This window comes from Acanthaster planci, linkage group LG06 (genome assembly GCF_054643075.1).
Source record: "Acanthaster planci isolate LZ-2023a linkage group LG06, COTS_SCS, whole genome shotgun sequence".
NCBI classification, from domain to species: Eukaryota; Metazoa; Echinodermata; class Asteroidea; order Valvatida; family Acanthasteridae; genus Acanthaster; species Acanthaster planci.
Window position 1 is genome coordinate 1,433,525 of NC_141782.1, and position 17,429 is coordinate 1,450,953.

At 43.3% G+C, this 17,429-nt stretch overlaps 2 protein-coding genes across 4 annotated transcripts in view; one reads left to right on the top strand and one right to left on the bottom strand.

Moving 5' to 3' along the window:
• Positions 1-1,335: 1,335 nt before the first annotated feature.
• LOC110974745 (uncharacterized) lies at positions 1,336-9,828 on the top strand. Its single transcript, XM_022226579.2, has 10 exons — positions 1,336-1,447; positions 1,966-2,119; positions 3,071-3,147; positions 3,651-3,760; positions 4,127-4,223; positions 4,345-4,427; positions 4,767-4,950; positions 5,550-6,560; positions 6,849-6,947; positions 7,941-9,828. The coding sequence occupies exons 1-10, from the start codon at positions 1,436-1,438 to the stop codon at positions 8,073-8,075; spliced, it is 1,962 nt and encodes a 653-aa protein (XP_022082271.2). The 5' UTR covers positions 1,336-1,435; the 3' UTR covers positions 8,076-9,828.
• Positions 8,338-17,429, bottom strand: part of mroh1 (maestro heat like repeat family member 1) — a 35,871-nt gene continuing 26,779 nt past the window's right edge. For all 3 annotated transcript variants that reach the window (XM_087137551.1, XM_087137553.1, XM_087137552.1), the window contains 9 exons: positions 17,054-17,268; positions 16,460-16,597; positions 15,300-15,414; positions 14,951-15,097; positions 14,160-14,348; positions 13,045-13,200; positions 12,083-12,217; positions 11,432-11,600; positions 8,338-11,041 (listed from right to left, as the gene is read on the bottom strand). In XM_087137551.1, coding sequence (XP_086993677.1) covers positions 10,959-11,041; positions 11,432-11,600; positions 12,083-12,217; positions 13,045-13,200; positions 14,160-14,348; positions 14,951-15,097; positions 15,300-15,414; positions 16,460-16,597; positions 17,054-17,268 — 1,347 coding nt within the window. In that variant the 3' untranslated portion in view covers positions 8,338-10,958. The remainder of the gene's footprint in view (positions 11,042-11,431; positions 11,601-12,082; positions 12,218-13,044; positions 13,201-14,159; positions 14,349-14,950; positions 15,098-15,299; positions 15,415-16,459; positions 16,598-17,053; positions 17,269-17,429) is intronic.

Here is a 17,429-nt window from a genome sequence, read left to right on the forward strand (position 1 = left end):
CATGTCCTGTAGAAAATTTGTCAAGTGGGGCACCTCATGGTTTTAACTTTATGTTAGGTGAAAATTTTAGAGGTGTTTTTAATGAAAAGGCTTGATAGGCCCATCACAGACAATGACAGAAGACCTAGCCTAGTAATTAGGCTAGAATAAGAAAACAATTGAGAGCATTAGGCCTATCAATTTTTTGCCACTCAGATGAAGGGCTATAATAATTATAGGCCTCCACAAAAACCATCATCAGCCACTTGCTGAAACTAGTAGTAGGGCCTACTAGTGGGCCTATTGCCTATTGGCTTCACTTAGGCCTAGAGCCCGTTTAGCTGAAAAAGCTAGGGCTAGGCCTGTATTTTGCTTAGGCCTAGCTAAACACTCTCATTTTTGTTTACATATCCTGAGCTGAAAGCATGCATGTTGACTGTTATACAGAAAGTAGGCCTGTCATTGAAATTTACACAAAAGGGTATGCCTAGTAAAGCATATCATGTCTGTCAAGATACACCATTTTTCATTCTTAACCTGTTACAAAGTCCCCCCCCCTCCCCTTAATAAGCCTAACCCAACTTGACACAATTCACTGTATGTTTTTATGTACTTTTTTCTTGGGGATCGTTTCTTTTTTAGTGTATTTAGGTCTAACTTTGTTATCTAGGTTACAGCACCAGAATCTTCAATTCAGTGATAGCAAACCTGCATGTAATACATGGCATCCAAACCGACTACGTCGAGTATCTTCTTTGCAACTGTGCCTGACTACAGGGACCTGTGCTCCGTCACAATTCAAGTTCAGGACAGTGCTTCGTCGTTTGCAAAAAGGGGCGGGACGGCCAGCAAATATGTGGGCTCCCAGCCTCAGATTGTGAAATGCAGGCAAGTTGGCCTAGTTATAAATGTGAACGTTCAAAACAATTGATGGGCTTTGCACAAGTGACATTAATACAATTGTTTTGTTCTTCAGAAAAGGTAATCTTTTTGGTCAAGTTGTATTCAAGGACAGTCATTTTTATCCCAAGTATTCTGACTTTGTATTTTCATGTTCTTGTTTACCTGTCATACATTGCCCTCATCTGTCTCCCCATCTGCCAAATATCGAAAACTTCACAATAATTGAATATTATTGTATTATAAATTGAGTCAGAAATGTAGAGCCCATCTTTCACCTTTAGTTTGCTTGAGCAAATTGCCTGAAATTTATACAAGTGCGATGACTGCCAATAGCTGTATTGGGTTGCACTACATGTGTTGGACTTCAGCAGATCCAGGAAGGTTCAGTAGAGAGGTTTATTGAAGAGATTTCTGTTTTTTGCCCTTCAGAGAGTTGATATTCACAGAGCCTGGCCTACTAGCGTCCCCCTCCCTTCAGCAGGAAGGACACATCTATGTCGTCCTCCAGCAATCAGTCTGGCGATCGGGCCGGCTGCAGTCACGATGCCAAAAGATGGGACTAGTGGTAAGCTCACAGACACATTCTGGTCTGTCGTAAAGCGAGACGCCATGAAAAATCGATTCTGTGCCTAAAATAATAATTTCATAAAGGGGTCCTCAAGTTTAGGCAAATTTGGGAAAGGGTTTTACAAAGATGCATAATGTCAGCGTAAGATTTTTTTCAAATAAAGGGGCAACATGTTAGGAGTTGGTTGGATGGAAATAATGGAGCTACGAAAACTGCACAAGTACTTTTTAAGTTTACTGAAAGACACAAAAACGTATTGTAAGGCAGAATTTATTAACTCACGGTTTGGAAACAAAATGGACACAGACACTTTGCAAGACTTTTCATATTATTACAGTATTGATTTTCAAGCTAATGAAAGGTTTTCTCTTAGAGTGCCAGAAAGAATTCTTGAAAAAAAAGGGGGGGGAATCAGTTGAGATCCATAATTTTTTCAATCTGTCAACATACGAATCTTAATCTGTTTATGAATAATTAAGTCATTTGAATGTCTTTCCTGTGATGTGATTTTCGAGGTGAGCAAACCCATGCAAGTCATCAGTCCCATCTTCCAAGCCTGCCTGGCCTACACCATCAGAGCCAGGTTGGCACCTCTGTGGAACAAGGCAGGGAACTGGTACATACAAGGCAGAGATTTCTTGCTGAGTTCGGGCAGAGTGCCTGCAGTAGGTGAGTGTATCTTTCTGTAGGCATGGTGGGCAAATTTCAAAACAAATTTTCTGGAATGTTTCCATTTTCCTTCCACCCCAGAGTATGCAAAAAGCCCCAAATGACACCCAAGAAACCCCACAGAAAAAGCCTGAACTGTTTGTCCCACCCCCAACAAAATTTGCACCCCCCCAAAAAAAGTTGGTTCTGCACCTACTATCGTCTACAAGAATCAAAGTGTATATCTGTTCCCTACTTTTTTTTACCAGAGTTCTTGACTGTCCCTTATTTGTAAACAAATCAGCTGAGCATGTCTGTGTTATTAACATAATTAATTGTGGTGCTTAATACCCATGATTTAGTGCGACTAGACTGGCCTCTTATTTTTCTTTTTTATTTGCGGTAGCTTATAAATTTGAGAACAGTCAACTTCCAAATGTTTCCCTTCCTTAGACAGCAACAATTCAAAGTGTGCCATTAAAGGAAAAACGATAAAACAGGGAAATGTCTCTCTGCCTTTTATTTTTAAAATGACCCAGGAGAAAAGAAAAGATGTTGGCACAGTAAAATGTTAGTGAAGAAAAATTGTGAAAGTCTGTGAAGCTCATTTGTCCGGCAAAAAATAATTAACAAGGTATCACCTGAAAAGTGCGCAAGTCCAAAGGCACACTAGATTAGTCTGAATTCGATGCTTCTTTCAAAGATGGATTTGAAATAGTCGTTTGTGGTACCCGCGGCTACATCTGATTTGAACTAGCCAGCTGACACCGGCAAGCTCGCTGGTCGAGTGGTTAAGAAGTCTGCACTGGCGAGCAGGAGGTCGTGGGTTCGAGTCCCACCCGAGTACGCTTGTGATTTTTTGTCACAAGCCTTCGGGGGCATACACTGAGTGTACAGTGTTAAAATACACATCGGGCAGGACAAAAAAAAAGTCCAAAATTGATTGATGCTTTTTTCTTACTGCGTCATTAGATCTGCAAGTGAACGTGACTGAGGTTGAAATCTGCCTGGCTCTGCGCCCCCTCACGGTGAAGCTGCCTCAGTGCTCTGTAAGTGGTTCCAACTAATACTGATCGGCAGGCTGGGTCTGAAGCCACAGTCTCGAGCTCGAAGTAAAACCGCATTTGTAAACCTATGAGAAATGTTGGCAGCCACTGGCTGGTGACCTCACTAGCCCTTGTGGTATTTTCACGGCAACCACAGCTATGACTTTCAGACAGAGCTCCGACAAGGACTATTCCTCTGGCCAAAAAAAGGACTATCCTTCAAAATAACTCATTTTGTCACCTTTGTTCTTAAGTTTCAACCTCACATCAGTAAGGTTTTTTTTGTTCTGAAAATCTCTTAAGCTTTGATAAGGAGACTCTTCTATTAATAGAACAAAGAGATCGAACAGAATTGAAAGCTACAATCTCAGGATATAGTTTCAGCACAGTTAGAGTTACACTATTATTTTTTGAATGCCTACATTCTAATTCCAGGGTATTACTACCCTTTGCTGAATATTAATTTGTCATTGTCCATTCACAGTTTTTATTTTTATCAATAATAGCTAATTGATTTTGAAGTGTGCCAACCCGTTCTGGATCAGTTCTTCCTATCTACAAACAACGTGATCTTTGAGTACTCCATTGACAGCAAGTGGTGCTTTGTTTTACCCAGGTAGGAAATGACCCAATTAGGAATCATGGGATCACTGCAAATGCACTGGCAATTGTTAATTAAGGTTAAAATAAATTAAACTCTTCAACTAGTTGGTCGAGCATTTTGTAGACTTTGGGCCATTTCTGGGATACACCAAATCCCGCGCTGAATAGTGTATCATTGGGCAATAAAATGCTCTACAGCCGGGCAATATAACCAGGGCCAATATAAAGTAAAAGTGGTTGCCCGTATGCAGTTTTAAATCTGTCAAAATCCTACACGATAAATGATGAATTTTGGAATCACCACCTATCTATCCAGTGAAGTCGTACTCCAGTGAAGTCAGACCTTTTATCAAGTTGGCTCTTTTTTTTTCCTTCTCAGTCTCAAAAAAGGCAAAGTGGTCAGCATCAGTCACAACATTCCGTCAACCAGTCCCTTCAAGACCTACAAGGAAATTAGGAGATACTGGAAGAACGCGGTATGTACAGGACAGACACGCTTGTCATCTGACACGTCCACCGTCATTTGTTATCCCTCAATGTGAGCTGCATGAGCTAACATTCCGATCACGGTGTTTGGCTGGTTCATTTTGTCCACAGTATGGCTATCGACTACCCGAGTCTGATGTCGGAGTTCTTTACTACAACATTTATTTCCCTGCCATTGGACCGACACTCTTCACGTATCCCTTATGTTCCAAATTGAGCTACTTGAAGCATTTTGTTGGTCAGAAATCAGCTATTTTTTGCAGTCTAATGCCTGTTGTCCAAAAGAAAAAATAACTTCAGAACACAAATGTATCAATTGGGTGTTGCCATGATAATATATCACAGAATTATATCTGTTTGGAATTGTACATTAATTGTAGTAAAACAATCAAGTTCGGATCTGATCCTCGCCAGAATCTACAACATTGGCGTCACATTCTTTTACTATATCATAAATCAGAACTGCAAATATTGACACTTTGAAAGATCTCAAAAGTCTTTTGAAAAGTCTCTGTAACTTGAAAGCAAACCAGCTATCCCGAGTTCTGCATTCGCAAGGACGAGCCCATTCTCCAGGCCCGCGTAGACCCGGCCCCCATCATCAGTGCCTTCCTGACTGACCTGCGACACAAGCTGCCGTCCGTGTGTGGAAGCTCCTTCCAGATCACCCCAAAGGCCCTGTACACCAGCACGGGATTCTACCCTACGGGCAAGGAGGTAGAAAGAGAAAAGAATCACATCCAAGACAGAGCTAGGAACCGAGAATCTTGAAGACAATCATCGGATGTGATTTGGCAGAAAGTTCTCAGAGCTGAAACCAGAGCTCTGAAGGACGTATCATAGCCAAAAGAGTAGCTTCTCCAGTTTTTCAGATCATAAGAATTTCGAAAGGTTCTTCTAATAGAGAAATTAATTTTGAGTATAGAGTTTATGTGTCCTCACTGAATCACTCTCTCAGATTTATTTTAAGTGGCCAATTGTATAACATCGCGCCTTGCCACTCAAGGAGGGGTTTTTATTCGTCCTCTTTGATTACACATTCCTACCTCTAAATTCAAGAATTTCTGCACTGACGAGGAACTTATTTCAGTCACTTTGATGCCCCTGCTAAAAACCTGCTTGTATCCCTGCTTCCAGGCAGTTTGACAGAAAAGACATTCTCCAAAAAGAAACTCCTCCTTGGAGGCAAACTTCAGAAAACCATTTTCAATATTAACTTCACTCCATTTGTCTGTAGTAATACAGGTAGCGAGTGAATTTTTGAGAATTTGTTAAGAAGGTTTTTATTTTTGAGCAATCCTGTGGTTTTTTGTCAGGAAGACAAGTTGCCTCACCTAAACCTGTCAAGCACTCCCCCACCGACATCCATCTGTCGCATCCCAACCCGACCCATCTCTCTCCAAGGTTTTGCCGGTGATCACGTCCTCAGCGTTCCCAGCCTGACCCAACCAGCTTCCGTCTTCGGGTCACCCACCGCCAACCTACTGACTGGGACCGTTGGGGAGATCAACGCGGCGTTCTCCATCGCTGGCCGCGTGTCCTTCCCTGGGGCCCACCCTGTCTCCCCAACCGACCAGCACGTCGACAGCCAGTTTGCCACACATGGTCATCGCACACTCAACGGACCGGCGAACACTACGTTGGGTGCCCAGATTGCCGTTTCTCCACCGGTAAGACATACGGCTTTCAGGCCTGTGCTACCAAAGCCGATTGTGGGTGATCAGGCTGGTTTTGGTTTGGTGAATACTTGGAACGGCAAAGCTTACGCTAACTCTGCCTTCAGCGAGATGACCAGCTGTGGTTTTCAATCAACCAGTCAGTGCCTTCCTGTAGTGACAGCTTTGAGTGCCAACCAGTCCGGTAACCACACTGTGGCTCCGGCTCCTCAACGCATCATCCCTAGCTTCAAGACCCAACGTCCCCGGACATCAAACTACTTCCCGGCTTCTACAGCCTGTGTCAGAGGGGAAGATCCATCTCCAAGGATTGTCCCATCATTCCAGTCCACCAAGAAGGTTCACCTACACCCTAAAAGCCAGCTTGGCACATCAGCTCTCGACACAACGAACAAAGCATTCCCACAACCACGTGCGCTGGACGCAGTGGGCCTTTCAAGTCCAATGCAGGCTGCTTTTGATCAACCAAAAGCAGCCGATCCTGTGTTCGTGCCATCCTTTCCCCACAGAGACTCCTCTCAAGCCGCAAGAGAGCCCACTGCTGCTAAAAAGCAGGTTCAACAGACACTGGATGCTGTGGTCATAAAGATTCCCAGCGGGGCCAACCATCAGAAGCACGACAGCGGCAAGTCTACAAAAAGAAAATCCAAGGTAACTGTTGTCACTCAGGTGATATTTTTTCACTGCATACTTGAATCATTCTCAAAAAAAGGGTCTCTTTCTTCCAACCATCTGAAAATGAGGATTTTACATAATTCTGTGCTCAATCTTTGTCTCGTTTGCTGTTGTCAGTTAAGTTATTCATTTGCATTGATCAACAGTTTGTCGGCTTCCTTCCATTTAGCATCTGTCCTTGCTATCACACTCAAAAAAAGAAAACCCCCCTCTGGAATATGACAAGCCTAGTCACATTTAACATCTGTCCACGTTTACACTTAGGATGACACTACTGAAGGGCCAACAGCTACCAAAAAGGCCCGCGTGAAGCCTAAAGTCCAGGAAGGTGTCAACGTTCAGTTACTTGCCATCAACGATCAGGCAAGTCCTAATGATAGAAAAAATGCTCTTTGAGAAATCTGTGGTACTTAAAAGTGATCATCCCCAAAGTTACCATACCGAGTTGCAAACTGGACTTGCTGGGAAGGTGCTAGGAACAGCTTTAGTGTCCCGTCTCTTATCATGGAATTACTGCAAAAAAGTTTGGTCTCCTTTAAGACAAAATATATTCTCAGTAGATGCATCATTGTAGACTGAGTACATGTTTATCTCATCTAGCCACACAGCACCGCTGCACGCTAATCTGCCCCTATTGAAAAGAGGTCAGCAGTGCACTGAGCCAGGTTCGTGAACAAAAGACAGTTATATAACACCGCACAATCTGGGCTCTGTTTACAAGGCTGCAGGCCTGGCTGAAATACTCGGGCGTCAATGAAGGTCACCTGCCAACTTAGAGTAGTGCCTAAAGATTACTTCGTGCGGCTATAAACGACCGTTAAATGAAATGATGAATTTTTTGAAGGATTTTGAAAACGGAAAAAATGATAGTCATGCCGGCCCAGCATCATCAACATTGAAAAATGCCCCGGCAAGAAGTGGTTAATGACATACGAGCATGAATGTGCTCAACAGTAACACAAAGTTCCTTTTCAACTGAAATTTTCTCAAACAGAGTGTAATTAAACATCCCTTAAAAACTTACTGGGGTTAAAGCTGTGTCTTGGTGACACCATATGAAATGTATCAAATTCCACACCTTTTATTGCCCAAAACATAACAAAGCTTTCTGCATTGGGCTAGTTTATACTCCTCAAGGCACTGAGATGGTCTGGGGAATGTTTCTAATGTGAGCTCAAGGTTCGGGGTTAATGATAATATATATATGTAAGAGCCACGAGCACTTAGTATCCAGTGGTTTTTGTGCCCTGTTTTCATGTATATTCATCAGTTTAGGGGTTATTTGGTCACACTTCTTATTTGGGCTCTCCATAAAAGTCTCCAGCTGGATTGGTAAGTTTCTCGTTCTATCTGCAGCTGTCCAAAGTGAATACAATCACCCTGGCGACGTGGCTGCAAGACAAGGGCATCCCGGTCAAAGCCAAGGAGAAGAAATCCGACCTCATGCAGAAAGTGGCCGACTTCATCCACGCCAACTCGATCGAAGACTGAAGCAAGTGCTGTAGGAGATCAAGCACGAGTTACATCGAGTAAGCAAATAAATCCAGTAACAGTGGGAAAAAACCAAAACACAACACTTAAGAAATGAGTGCCAAAAAACCCTACTGGACAAATTAATCCGCAGTTCAGCTGAGGAAACAAAATTGATAGAATTTTCAGGGTTTTTTTAAAAAAAGAATTCACAGTTGGAACCTGGCTGTACAGCGAGTGCGAGACAACTGTTACAAAGATTTCAACCCAGATTACGCTGGCATGCCGTACTGTTTTGACTCGTGTCGATTCTTTATTTGACAATTTTCCAAACTGAATTCATACAGCAGATTAAATCCATGATTAGCGAGGCCACCTCGGAATGAAATTTCTATCTAGACTATATAATATAGCATCACACCGACTGTGCCACATTTTATGAAAAGCACTGGCAATCCTTCGCGCACCTGTTGCCCTTTTTAATTGGAAATCTGCATAAATGCATATTCATGATTAGGAATTGTTGAAGCTGCAACAACACTGATACAAGTGAACGCACTGCAGGAATACATTTATGGTCTACGTCAAATCCCTCTGTACTTTTAAAGGCAAATGATTCTTATTCTTTTAATGCTAACAGTAAGCCTTTTTAATGCTTCAAAAGCACAATAGGGAAACCGAGTTGGACATGACCAGGACAAAGAGATATACCAGCAAAAGATTTACGCATTTCCATTACTTCTCCAAAAAGACTGTGGAAATCTAAAGAAATGCCTAATTTGAACCAAACCGTCATCTTTTGATCCGATAAAAGGAAAAATCAACTGTTGAAGTCAACAATACGGTTCGTTTTTACGACACTGATACCAGAAAATGAAAAAATACCAGGAAAGCTATAAATTGCATCTTATACCGCACTCTCTATCTGTACAAAAGGTTGCTGCATTTAATGCTTTATAATTCCGATTTAAATTCTAAACCCAAAGAAATCAATCGAATCAGAACTTCTCGTCATATTTGTCAAGCTTAATTACCGTAAAATTCCAAACGTGACAAAATGAAAAAAAATAGGCACAATAGGGCAATGATTTTCAAAGCGCAAAGCCACTTTTTAAATCCACATTGCTGAATTCCTGTTAGTAACTTTACACGTTGCTTATATACTATTGTTCATTTTAACATATACATCTGTAGTTTTGATGGATAATTCAAGTGATGATGGAGTACGTATACTGTGATACATCTGCAAAAAATTTTTCGTGACAATTAACAAAATTATAAAATAGTAACTTTTGAGGTGTTTTTGTTTCAATGTTATGCAAAGCAAAATAAAGCTGCCGCTGTTCATCTTCACGGGGCGACATGAGTCTTACACTTTCATATGGCTCTTGTCTAATACAAATAGAATTAAAAATAACTTGGAAAACAAAGGATCAATCTATATAGTTTTCATTTGGTAGATAGAATATCAATATTTGACCATAGCATTTACAATTCAATGTATAATCTTTCCTGAACATTTTCAGTGTTGGTGCCACATTAGACAATGTTCTGGAGGTAGACTTCGTCTACACGGTGCATTCAATGTACCTGTGCATGAATAGATTATATTGTCTATCAAACTAGTATGTTCCCTTGCACTGTTGTGGCACTATAACCTTCTTTTTTTTCTTTACTGGACCACTCCTACTTGAACTAAATAATTGCACATTAAAGATCTTGGTCATGTCCCCGACGGCATACACCACTTTCACAAATGGGTGGTGGCACAACAGGCACCAGACTCAAATGTTGTCATTCATTTTCAGGCCGTATCCAAGAACAGGCACTCGAGTCTAAAGATAGTGTTGTCGAAAAATAACAGCCTCGTTGGCAAACACCAAAGCCGGATGAATCCTTAACACCGATGCAGTACAAACATTTTTAAGCTCTTTCCTTGACATTCAAAGCATCGGAGAACTCCCTGTTCACGACTCTTTGGTTTCCTGGCAACCACAGCAGTGCAAGAAGGCACAGCTAACCATCCCCCTTGGAAAGTTAAAGTATGGTACCTCCCAAGTACCACAACATTTCTTTTTTTTTTTTGCAAAATGACTGTTTTCCCCACTCAGAGCAACAGTAAAACTTCCATTCCCGTTTTGCAGCTGTCTTGCGGTTCTGTTTTGAGGGAATTTCTTGTCGAGTGACAGCACCCCACCTGCAGGTTGGCAAAAGGGCAGAATTGAACCAACCGTTTTGCGTGGTAGGTTGTGAGGGAAAAAAATGTCTCAAATGCCCTAAGAAACTGGTTTGAAAGAGGTGAAACTTTCAGTAAAAAAAAAAATGACAGTCTATGTCAAATGTGCTCCAGCGTGATCCCTGGTGAATATTCCGATTGGTAAACTCATTTGGGAATGTTGACGTATATCGTAATATAGCTAGGGCGTAAACATTTTCAAGAAACGAATATCTCCCACTTCCCCATTATGTGAACCTGCATATTTTACAGAGCGCATGAATATTCATTCACATGAACACACATTTTTACTGTTTAAAGCGCAAAAAATGACAAAACACACTTGTATGTATATATACGCAGAGCAATGATGATGCAGAGGTTGTCAAGGCAACCAGACATCCCCGAAGAAAAGACTTACAGATGGTTTACAGCTGTTTTATACCATTTGAAAGAGGAAATATTTACTAACTACAAGAACAGCCACCTGTTTTGTTTTGGTTTTTTTTTTGGTTCAAATTTTCAGGACATGATCACAACGAGTTGAGTTCCGTCTCGACCATATTTCTACATGTACAACAGTGACGATACCCACTAGGCCGGTACCACACATGCTCGACAACCTGACCTCGGCCGGCCAGGTCAGGAGTTCAAAGGTGACGGCAACACAGTGCAGCATGGGACATTTCTCAGTACTGGGGGAGTAGGCTCATGGCCTCCGCCGCTTTTATCCTCACAGTGGGGTCTGGGTCCTTCAGGAGTAGAATCAGGGCTGAACGGCGAGGGGAGACAGAAATAAGGAAACCGATTACTAATGAAACGAAACATGCATACGTCCTCTAGAAGTGGAATGGAAAAAAAGGAAGAATTCCAATCCTTTGCCGGGTCATTAGGAAAGTTCCTTTTACATTCTCTGCTGTTTAACACTCAGAGGCATCGTTAATTGCTGAAGATGAGACCTACTTTGGCATGGGGTTGGTGTTTAACCCCCCCCCTCGTCTGATTTGGGAGACGGAGGGTAAATATGACAGGTACATTTATAGCAACTACTAAAATTTAAAAAAAAAAACCAGACCCCTGAAACAGTTGCCAACACATCAAATCCAAATGTAACCAGAATCGTCATCAAATACCAAGAAGGAGAGAGGCACAGTGCCCTTACCTCCACAGACGTGCTCTTTGGTGATGAGCGTGTGGCTGGCCTCGGGCAAGTTCCCCAGTAAAAAGCCCACGAACATGGCCGCGTTCCCACGGACGTCTGGCCAGGAGCTCTTGAAGAACCCCACATTGGCCATCACGTAGAAGTTGACCTTCTGGAGGAAGTCGGATATCTACCGGGAAACGGAACAGAACGTGACATGACAGCCAGGGTCCCATCTCAGGCAGTTGCTGAAAGTGTCCCTAGGCACAAAATTATGCACCTAACTGAAATCAACCGAGTACCGGTCGCAAGAAGTACATAGAGCACTCCATGTTTTAACTGGTAACCTAATCAGCCGTGGAAGCATCATATGAGCTTCGTAAGGTTTTTTGTTCAGTACTTGCATGAAATTTGTCTTTGGAGTCTGAAACAAGGAAATCGAGTAGACCCTCTACGAAATGACGTTCACTTACTTCCACAATTTGAGGCTGAAATGCCCGTTATCGTCCTTAAAAAGCATGCCCAATGTCACTGTTAATTTTTGTTTGGGGGGAAAAATACTTTGGTCATTACTCGAGTTGGTGAAATTTGCATTTCGTCTCATTGAATTTCACTGTTCAAACCAAAATCCTGGACATTTTGTCAAGGTTGGGTCTCGTACGCCACACTTACTATAACTTTGGAGAGGTTAAACATGAACTCTCCATAGTTGAGCGACCCTTCGTCCAACAGGTGCTTCTGAAACATCTTATTGAGGGGATCGGAGCCAATCAGGGGGCCTATCTCCCGCAGTGCAAACTTACAGGCCTGCAAGACAAACGGGGAAAAATATCACCTTGTTAGTGTCTAGAGGTATTGTATTCCTTTCACAGAGACAGCTTGGGCGAGTGAAAAACACAGTCTTAAGCCTGCCGCAAACCCTTCCGATGTGATCTGATGTACAGATGGGCGAGGTGTGTGCTGAAAAACATTGGGGCTGATCTGACAGGACATATGACAACTGGATGAAATTAAGAATGTTGGACTTAAACTTGAGACCTGACGCCTTTGCGATGAGCTTGTGAGGTGCTTGTAAGCACCTTGAGATCATTGGTACAATAGGAAGGTGCCACGTATTGGCGTTACAATTATTACGCTTGTCAGTGTTGTATTCGAGTCCATCGCAAGTCTCTTCACAAGGCCAGTCACAAATAACCAGGGGAACAATGACAAAGAATGCTTTTTGTCACAGCTCATTTGGATAACTTGTGAATTGGCTTGAGACTGGAGGACGTGTGATGGAGTTGTGATGGTGTTGCAGGGACTTGTGATGGGCTCGAACACGACGCTGCCACATGTCGAGCAGACAGGGAAAAGTCTCTCTTCCGTACTGGGTACTTTTATTTCCTCAGACGGTGGACTTTTTCCAAGATGGTAGATCCCTTTTCACGGCTCATGCTGATACTTTTAAGTTAAAGAAGCTTTCAGTTGCATTTATACTTGTAGTTAGATCTATGCATCTTATTGGAAAACAAGTAAAAACATAAAAATAATTGGATAATTACAAATGGAAAACAATTTTTGTCAAATGGAGGCAGGCAGGGCGGGCCCAAGAAACTAATTTTCTTTTTTTTTTTTAACTTGGCCTGGATTACCTTCTTGACATCGTCATCCTCGTCATTGAGATGGAGAAGGAGACTGACCAAGTTGGTGTGAATCTGCTCCAGGAAGGGTGCCTTGGAGGGCCCGTCCCCAAACCGGCTCAGGTTGCCAAAGAGAGAGAAGGACACAGCCCTGACGGTGGCTCTATCCTGGGGGGAGAAGGTGATTAAGATTTCAACATACAGGGTGTGCCCTTGTACTGATGAATATTCATAACATTGTGTGCTTGGTGTTTTCAAAGAGCTCACGATCAAACTTGGTTTAACCAAACCGGTTCATAAACTGGTTCAGTCTCCTGGTTAAAGAAAAACCAGCTTACTGAACTCATTTTTTACACCGATGTTCTCTTACACCCGCTCATTGAACTGGCTGAGAAAACTGGTACCTGTCAATTAGCTCAGCCATTTCACTTAACTTGATCAGGCAATTGGATTACCAGACGGGTTTAAGTAACAACCTCTCACGGTGTTAAGTTATTTTCTTTGTTCCCAAAATTGGCCCAGTACATTGCTGAATGGCAGAGGTGTCTTTTCAAATGCAGCCAGATTAGTGTGCAGCGGTACTGTATCGCTTATCGCTGGAGTGCTGGAGCACTTTTGTCCCCGTTGATAATCCGCGGGCACTGAATACCGCAAACAGTGGTATACCGCTTCGAAACAATGACAGATCACCTCCCCTAATGCCTGCTGAAAAATGATGGCAATTCCCAGCAGCTCGGTCTTTTGTTCTGAGTATGGTCTTTTGTCACAAGGCTCAGCTCCTTTGTCCAATTTTGGGCACCCAGGCCATGCGTACAAACCCAAGGTACCCGGCACTGGGAACCCCAGCACCAAGTGGTTAATACGTCACTGCTTGACTGAATGTGAGGAAGCAGTAGGCAAACAGAGAAGGAACCAGCAAGGAATGCTTTGGTTTTGGCCCAGTTTTTCTTTGAAAACCCAAAGAATTAACTACATATGCCATTTCCTGAAGACTTTCAATGTCAAAACAAGATAAATTTCCAACCCATCATTCTGCATTATATTTTCTCATTTTTTATTGACTTTCTGAAAAAAAAAACTGCAAATTGAAAAGAACAAGTCTCTCTAAGAGTCCTTATTTTTGTTACCTTTTCAAAGCACGGTCTAATCCTAAGAGCTATGTTGACCAGAATGGGTCTGATGTTGGACTCGTCGATCTTGATCAGGATGCGCGACAGACCGGTCATGGATTCCAGCAGAATCTGATCATCCGTGTCCTCCTTGTCGTCCATGCCTGCCATCATGGCCGACAACACCGTCGTGCAGTATTTCTGGGTCTAAACCCCAAAAATAAGAAAAATTCAAAGGATGATAAAACTTAGCGTAAGGTCACCGACTGTCAGGAATGCCTGCTGTCTCTTCATGAAATGGTATAAAACATGATCTTGCCTATGTTTATGGGGAGGGGCCTTTATTGTAAACCTTGGGCACCGGTGTTACTGAGACCCCACCCTGCCCTGGGCACCAACACCAATTTCACGGTGCTGCAGTAAGCACCAAACCTGCACATTTCATTGATGTAACGCTGTATTGTACTGGGTGTCAAGCTTTTCCAAACTTGAACATTAAGAGCGAGATGTCAACGCCATCAAATTTTTAAAAAATGCTAATTTTGAAGGCTCCTGGCACAGCACCTTCTGCACCTATTGAGCAATCGGCTCAAAGCTTTTCTTGAGTCTTCAGCGGTTGGGATGCGCCTCATTTCTGAACTGGTTCGGTGCACAGAGACAAGGTCCGAAGAGTCCACCGAAACGGACTGCGTGCTTGACTCGACCTCGGTTGCCGTGTGCAGCCTGCAATACGGCTCATATTACCCAGAAGAGACTACGGTGTGAGTTGCAAAATACAAAGCTACAGTGAGACGCAAAGTGGAAAATACCTGTTGTGGGCCCAGGCTGGCCACGTTTCCCATTCCGCGGATGCACAGCATGCGCACCACGTGGCAGGAGTCCACCATTCGGCCCAGCAAATTGTTCATGATGTCCTCCACCAACTGCACGTCCCCGGCGCACTTCTGGTTCACCAACTGCGAGACAAATATTGAAATGGGAAACTAAAAACTTTGAATCTCTCACCCTGCGGGCAAGTCGCCTCTCGACAACTGATGCATATGAATACGTCTGGCAGGGTTTCTGGCCCGAGTACCCTGGATAGTTCGGGTCGAAACGAACATGGGGGAATTAAGTTGAGTAGGCGGGACTAGTTAGTGTGAACGGAGAGAACCTCACCTCTGCTAGGAAGGCAGCCGTGACCACGCGCTGCGGCTCGTACAGACTGGCCAAGGACGGGATCAGACAGGAGACTATCTTGGCAATGTAGCCTGTCATGTGCTTGGCCATGCCCCTGAGGTTGTAGGTCGGGGGGAAAAAAGGGAAATAATAATGACCATTTTGTACAGTGCCCATCTGTGACCTCGGCAGAATGAGGTGAGTAAGGGTGTGATTGCAGTTCGCAAAGCCTAACCACAAGGCCGCATGCCCATATGTGGTAACAAGCTGGCATGAAATGGACAGTGTCGTTCTCAAAAACAGGTCAATGCTACACAACTCCTCACTCAAAGACAGGCTTCAAGTTTTCAGTTCGTCGATGGCCCTGGAACCAATCATTTGTAGGCCTTGAACAATCAGACCACGTGAAGAGACCCAAACTCTTGACTTTAAATCGTGCAGTATAAAGTTCTCAGGGTAAACCAGCAATTCACAATGAGCCTTTTGCCAGTTAAATCTGAACAAAATCTGGTACACTTGAGTTTTCTTAAATTCATGTGAACATAACAATTTGAATTCTCCATACTAAAGACGCTGTTGCTATACCTCATGATTCGGGGCAAGCTTTTGCTTAGTACGCCTTGCATCAATACACTGTTTTCAGTGGATAAGAAGGGCACAAAGGAACCAGTCTATTCCAGAGGCGGTGGTCGCTATGCAAGAGATTGCCCGGAATCACGAGGTATAGCAACAGTGTCTTTAGTCTGGGGAATTCAAATTGTTGCATTTATGTGCAATCAGATAACTCAGTGTACCAGGTTTTATTCAAATTTAACTCGCAAAAGGCTTCTTAGCCGTAATTTAAAAAAATCAGGAAAACTAAGGCCGTGTCTGAATTGCTTGCGGCTGGAAACTACACACGACTGTATGGGCAGAGGCCACAGCTTTAACCATAGACTTGTGTGAATTTCAAGTCGCAGCCAAGTAATTCTGACACGGCCTAGACATCAGACAGTGTAAAGAGACAGAGACAAAGGGAAAGACGGAGAAACGACGTCATGGGAAAAACAGCCAAATTGGCTCCAAAACCGGCTGAGATGGAAGCATGTTGATTATGCAATAGCTATGGATAGAACAGACAGGGTGTGAGAGAATGGATTTGGAATCAAGGACCGCCTTACTGGGCCAAGATGGTTACCCCGTCCGGGTACTTGTCGGCGTCCTGCAGCGCGTCCCACACTCCCTCTGTGTCTAGGAGCTGAATCAACTCTGACCCTTGACCTCTCAGTATGAGGGCTTTCAAGGCGTTTACTGCAACCCTGCAGGGATTAAGACGGACATGTACAAGGCTCTAAGGCACAAGGCAGTATTGCATGAAATTGATCTATCAGAGCAGTCAGTCAAAGATCCTTTTTTTTTCAGATCATTAACTTTGGATTGAAAACCAACGAAAACAGACAAAAGAGAAGGGCCGTCTACGAAATCAAAGATAGAATGTCTCAAACATGGCAATATCGCAGAAGTGTCAAAGTGACAATGCTAAGTTTAAATACACCATGGCTGTCCTCTGAGTTGCAGTCTGTTTCAATGACAACATTTTCAAATTTTACCATGGAAACCAGTAATTAAACTGCTATGAATCATGACGAATGATTTAAAAAAAAACAAAAAATTGAATGCATCAGAAAGAGAGCTTAATGTCAGAGATTTAAAATGCATAACTAACAGCGCTATGATACAAAAATTTGGGCCACTTCTGAAGAGAAGTCACTCACACGGAGGGCTTGATGGACGCGTAGGCCTTGGTCATGGCTTTCTTGTCCTTGCTGCTGGCGCCGTTCTTCATTGTGGACTCGGGGGGAGCAGGAGGCTTGACGCCCACGCTGGAGCCCACGTAGATCAGCAAGGTGGCAAAGATGCGGTGGAACTGGTCCCGGAGCGAGGCTTCCGTCTCCTCTACCTCCAGGATCTCAATCAGAGCATGGACGATCTGCAAACAACAGCGTCTCAAAAGTGTCTGCGACCACTACACAATGCCTGCCCCGTGAGATTAAGTTTCATCCCAGTTCCATATATGCGCATTCCACTCCCTACTCTGCTCCGAGCGAGAACGAGAGGGAGACCGTTTTTACGTGGCAACAAAACTTGACC